The sequence below is a fragment of the Exserohilum turcica genome (genome assembly GCF_000359705.1).
Source record: "Exserohilum turcica Et28A unplaced genomic scaffold SETTUscaffold_10, whole genome shotgun sequence".
Taxonomy (NCBI): Eukaryota; Fungi; Ascomycota; class Dothideomycetes; order Pleosporales; family Pleosporaceae; genus Exserohilum; species Exserohilum turcicum.
In genome coordinates, this window is record NW_007359915.1 from 608,295 (window position 1) to 614,294 (window position 6,000).

General features: G+C 50.8%; 2 protein-coding genes across 2 annotated transcripts; one reads left to right on the forward strand and one right to left on the reverse strand.

Moving 5' to 3' along the window:
- Positions 1-868: 868 nt before the first annotated feature.
- On the forward strand, positions 869-2,238 carry SETTUDRAFT_158282 (uncharacterized protein; the record flags this gene model as incomplete). The annotated part of the gene is made up of 2 exons (XM_008023313.1): positions 869-875; positions 1,211-2,238. 2 exons carry the CDS (start codon positions 869-871, stop codon positions 2,236-2,238), a joined length of 1,035 nt encoding a protein of 344 aa, XP_008021504.1.
- A 1,236-nt stretch (positions 2,239-3,474) lies between these two features.
- SETTUDRAFT_125043 (uncharacterized protein) lies at positions 3,475-4,650 on the reverse strand (the record flags this gene model as incomplete). Its single annotated transcript, XM_008023314.1, has 2 exons — positions 3,475-4,319; positions 4,445-4,650. The coding sequence occupies 2 exons, from the start codon at positions 4,648-4,650 to the stop codon at positions 3,881-3,883; spliced, it is 645 nt and encodes a 214-aa protein (XP_008021505.1). The 3' UTR covers positions 3,475-3,880.
- Positions 4,651-6,000: the final 1,350 nt, after the last annotated feature.

The following is a 6,000-nucleotide window of genomic DNA, read 5'->3' on the forward strand; positions in this document are numbered from 1 at the left end:
TCTGTGACGACAAAATCACTCTGCCCCACCGCACGATACTTGCTCCTTCATTCACACCATCGCTTGCGCGCCCGCACCCTCTCGTATCGTTGGCCTATTTCATTTCAGCTCACACGTTACGAAACTTTGTTTACCTCAACTCGCGCGCACTGCACTCTCAACCATCTCGGTTCCGCCTCTCACCTCTTCTTTGACTCCCTTGGGCTTGGAGAGCGCATAGTAGACTAGACAGCACTCTGGCAGAAATCACTGCTTTGCCCGCCCGCATCGCCCTCGACGCTCACATACGCACCGCTGAATACACCGCTCGTCAAGCACGCGGACACGCACCTCGTTCTTGTGACCGATATCGTAGGCTCCCGCTGAGTGCGCAAGATTTCAAAGCCACGCACAGTGTACGCTTTACTCTTCACCTTTGTCGCTGCTAGGCAGACTTTGTGAACTCCAGCATTGATATCAGGCAGCGACCAGCCGAGCAATAACACATAGCCTTGCCGCAAACATTCTGCATTCGAAAATTGGACGCTTTCCCACTGCTCCGAAGCAAAACTCCTCGTGAGTTTTCCATTCAAATTCGTTTCGCTAGACCTTTTACTCAGACATACGTTATTCTCAGACCTCAAGCGCTTGAATAAACGCACACTCTAGAATTCAGTTGGCGTCTCCGCAACCCTGTAAATTTTTGGCTCTCGCCAAAGCCTGAAATCTCAGGTATGTGATCAAAATGATATTACAATGGTTCGTAGCTTTTGCCGATGACCGGAGGAGAGTGACAACTCACCCCATCGCCTATTGGTGCCTTGACGTGGACTGCGTGGCTGTTTCGCTGCCTCATCCCACGCATCACATGTCTAGACAGCGAACCAGCATGACTAGCGACTTCGCAGGCGGTGGCCCATTTGCTACGACTTCACCGCAAGCCCAATGAATGACTGCTAATCAACTGTGCTTCTCAATTATAGTGTCTAGGCTACATCGTACCCTTACCTCGCCGCCATAACACACACCGGTATCGGTTTGTGAGTATATGAGACCTACAAGCCCATCGCACAACGATTCCTCCTTCCTCGACGCGGTCAACTCTTGGGAGAATACACAACCAGCACAAATCAAAGTTTGGTGACATTGAGGAGCACTCAGGGGCGCTATACTGCAGCAAATTATCAACGTCTGCCTTTCAATTCAAAACCTAGGCAGGACTACGCGTCAGCTTCAATGTCCAACAATATCCAGGCTATGGGTGGCGGGGGCATAGGCGAGAATCAAACCCATTCATCGCTCGACTTTGACAACTCCAAAGTCAAATCCCCACAGTCTATTAGCAGTGGCGATACTCTTCACGATGGCGCTTCGGATGCCTATTCCAGCACTGACGATGCACTAACCCTCACCAATCCTGCAAGCCCAGAGAGTCTCAATCTCAACAGCCTGTCCATCAAGGACGGAGGCCCCCGTGCCCGCAAAGACAGCAGTAGTCGCTATAACCACCCTTTTCAGCGTAACATCAAGCAGCACGGTGATACCAAAACATACAGCTCTCCTGGTCGTAATCTTATTGGTTCTTACCGAGCAGGGGCTCCAAATACTGGCAGATGTGGCATTGGAGGTTTCCGCAACGCTCATACATGGATGTCCCCTGACGCTCAAGAGCAACAGGACTTTCTCATCATCCGTAACTCGATGCGTCGTCTTTTCAAGCAATCCGATGTCGCCAAGTGGAAGCTCAGTGATTACGTTGCTCATCGTGAAGCAATGGTCGCTACAGAAGCTAACAAGCTCGCACGTCAAGTCAAGCAGAAGGAACAAACTAGAAGCTTTTCTTCGTTAATCGCCCAGGACACGGAGGATTTTCTGCGCCGCTGCGGCCTCGACGGGAACTTCAAGGAAATTGGAAACTGTGGTCGTGTTCTTGGAGAACAAACTATCTGGTGCAGAGATTGGACAAACGGCAAAGAGGAGGTGGCACCATGGCCTTCGATCGCAGAGATGAAGTGGGAAGGAGATGACCGGGCCAAGACAGGCGTAGGACGTTTCCTTCCTCTACCACGCGAAGACGGTCCTCCAGGTCTTATGTGGAATCAGCTTCCTGTCGTCGAACAATACCCCATGGACCAGGTCTGCAAGATTCCCACCATGGAGGACGTCTACCTCCCTATCGATTATCACATTGAGCCAGACCACGAATATCTCTGGAGTAAGCAACTTGAACAAGACATGGACGCTTTGCTGGAGACTTGATCATTTCACTTTCTTCTACAACATCCGTCCCCCAGCGCTCAGCCTATAACCCGCATACCCTACCTCTCAACCGCACTGCCGGCTACGCACTGACTTGGCTCATGCCGGTCTTCCAATGGAACCGCTAGCGACTGCAGCTATCATCGACCGGCTTATGACCAACCCGATTGTCTTGCGCTTCGACCTTGCATAATACGACAACTTGATTTTTGCCGCCAAGGCTTCTTCTTTCCATGACGACACAACACATTACGAAAGATGAAAATTCATCAGCTTTCACGATCGCGATACCCCACAGCATAGCATAATGACGGCGTTTGGAAATACCGCTTCTGACTCTGCCGTGGGAGAAACTCACCAGAGTAAGCTCAGAATGGAGTCTTTTGTATTCTTCTTTTCACTGAATTTTCGAGTTAGGGTCCTTGAACGACATTGGAAGTGGTGGGAGCGGGCTCCTTTGCTTGAGTTGCATTTGTTTAAATTCCTAGTCATGGCGCGTTTTTTGTAATTCCAGATTCCTAAATTCTCTCCCCCAAAGAGCAATGAAGTGCTTATCCTCTGTTTTCCACGTGACGTCTTGATTGGCACATGTCGTTGACACGATCGGTGTAGTTGTCCGTTTTGGTATAAGCGTGATTCCGTTTAATCTCGTCTCTTCCCGCGCATCAGACACCACGCACATTCTCTCACTGGCCATCCTACTCTTGAAACGCCTTTAATACCCCAAATAACCTTCAAGCTCGATATCCTCGGCAATGGAGGCCTCATGATACCGTTGGTATGGCTGTTGCTTATTCAAAGTCTCCATCCCCAAAACGCTACGTCCAGAAGCGTCTCTCCATTACACCAACCGCTCTCATCCATAACCTGATGGTGAGAACTGTTTTCATCTCCACCTCCTAATTTGCACCAGGTAGACCCCAGATCCAATTCTTGCGCTTATTTGCGCAACTGTAATGGGAGTCTTACGTCTTGCTGATGCGGGGGCTTCTTCTTCCAATCGGCTAGATTCCACATGGTAGCCATGTTTTTCACCCGATACAAATACGCCCTCTCTTATATGCCATATGCTATGTGCCCGTAGGTACAGTAATGATGACAACTGCAGTGGATAATGCAGCGGCTTTTGGATCGGACATGACGGCGGCGCTTGCTCAGCCTTGTGTAGGACAAGTCCAATTGTACGACGAGGGTTCTGAAATCAAAGGCAAAGAGCGTAAAACCCCCCCCCCCCGTGAAGAGCGGCAATTGAGATTTGATATATACCAGGCAAAGACGTTTCTGACTGACGATTTCAAAGAAAAAGTAAACGGACCAAGCGACTCCAAATATATCGCACGATGAGTAAGGAGCAGAGCCAATGGATTTCTTGACCTCGTATTGCATCCCTAATCAAGATTGTGGTATCGCCGCGCCACAAAGCAAGTCGATTCTCCTCATCGGGTGTCTTACCGCGAGGTCCCCCATGAAGGCACTAAGGCAAGGCCCAGGTGATCTCACTTCCCATGCCAGCGCATCAGCCGGATCATTTGCGCTGGGCCAAAAAGCCCATATTGTGGGGTTACGATCCAAGGCGAGCACCGCTTATCTCGACAGACGTCGCACGCCTAATGCCCTTTGTTCGCATGGGACACGGCACGCCTTACGGCGCGCCTCCATCCGCATCCTCACCGTCTTTCACGTCCTTGGTCATGTGCAGGATCCGAATTTGCGCGCCGTTGGGACACAGGATGGCATCCTCGCGCCCGCTCCTCACGTAGCCGCACCGCTCGTACAGCGCTACGCCGCTCAGCGTGGCGCCCATTTCCAGCCTCGAGAAGCCCGCCGTCTCGCCTGCTTTGCCCGCCGCCGCCTGCTGCTCGCAGTACCGCATCATCATGGTGCCCAGCCCGCGACGAGCATACGCCGGCGACGTGAAGATGGCGCGGATGCTCGCGCGCTCGACGGCCGGGTCGCGCTTCTCGGGCATGCGCAGCAGCGACGGCGCTGAGTCGCCGCCATACAGCGTCTTGCGGAACGACCACCCCCCACACGCGCAGATGACCTCGGGCTGCGACACCGGGTGGAGGATGAAGTATGTCCTTTTTTCGCGTGTGAGTGTCAGTTGCCCAAGCGACGACGAGCTCAAGGGGAGGGAGGGAGGGAGGGAGCTCGGGGGGGGAGGGAGCTCGGGGGGGAGGGGTAAAAGCATCATGGAACGCCTTACTCGTCGTGGATTAAGACTGAATCCGGGCCAAACAGGTAGCCTATCGAGCCGTCGAGTTCCGCCTGCGTGTAATACCCTTTTCCCAGCGCTCGCAGCGAGTCGCCAATCATCTGCTGGAGCGCTGGTATGTCTGCCCTTGTTGCGGCGCGGAATTCATAGCGGCGCGTTGCTTCTTGCGCCTTTGCGTCGGCAATGGGGTCATGCATTTTGCTGTGTCGCTGAGTCCAGGCTTAAGTACTCCGATGTTTTGTTGTTGGAAAATGGGGATTGTTGCTGAGTACGTAGTAGATAGAAGGGGATTTTTTTTTCGTCTTGTATGGTATGTAAGTATGAGAAACAAACTTTAATTTCTCTTCCTTTATCTCTCTCTCTTCCCCCCTCGCCCCCACATAGATATATACGTGTAGAATAGCGGCATTCGCTTGCTCGCTCGGCTTTGGTAATGTTCCCTGTCGTCGGCAAAAAAAAAGAAGACTAGTAGGCTTTGGCGAACCTGAGATGCGCATCTCTCTTGCCTTCCCCGTCGGAAACCCACGTACAACCACAACTAAAACCAGGGCCCTGGGTATTTCGTCACTTTCTTGGCACTCCCGATTACCTCGCATTAGGGCAATAATCATGTTGAAAAAAAATAAGAATCGGAGTCGGAATCGGAGTCGGAGCAAGCGAACCACGGACTGCAGAGCCCAAGGTGTTTTTATTTGTTTAGTACGAAATTCTAGATAGTATTTCTCGCAAAAAGAAAAAGGGGGGGAAACCCTTAATCGTAGGCCTCTTAGATATGGTGCCAGCACTTGCGTGTATTGTCCATTGGTGTACAGAAGAGAAAACTTTGTGGACAGCATTCACTATCTGTTTTACACTTGACTATTGATTTGAACGTGTTAGCGATAGGCACCAAGAAATAGAGAAAAAAAAAGGGGAGAGGGGGGGGGCTTAGTAGGTAATAGGGAGACACTCACGTCCTTCCGTCGCTACCTTGCAATTATTAGGTGGGTCATTGTTGCTTACGGCGGCATGATGGCCACGCTTTGCCTGCTCGTCGCGTGCGGCTGTTATTTTTTATGTGAAATTAGAAACGTTGTTGTAGAACTTGGATATGGGGTTGGGGGGGTTTTTTTTAAATACCTAGATGCATGGCACTAGCCGTTGCGGCGATCAACAGCAGGAAAGAGACGTTGAACTGCATGGTAGTTGTTGGGGCTTGTCCGAAGATGTAAAGGCAAAGTATCTGGCGTTGCGTGCAAGCGATACTCCGTGTACGATGGTATAAAACAGCCAATAGATAAAGTTGAACATGAAAAGGAAGAAAAAGCACCGGATGTATATATAGTGGCCCTTTTGATTTTAGGTGCTTACACGGGCTGGTAAGGAAAAAGACCATGCAATTATCTTACTTACTACGGAGGTGCCTCACAAAAGTTTTGTCCTGCCAAGAATAATTTAGCCGAAATCTGGCCGCTCTCCTACACAACGCCTATCTCTCCCCTCTATATACTCATTACCACCTTGTAGCTCAATTATCTTTGGAATATGTATAAGAATACGCTCAATCC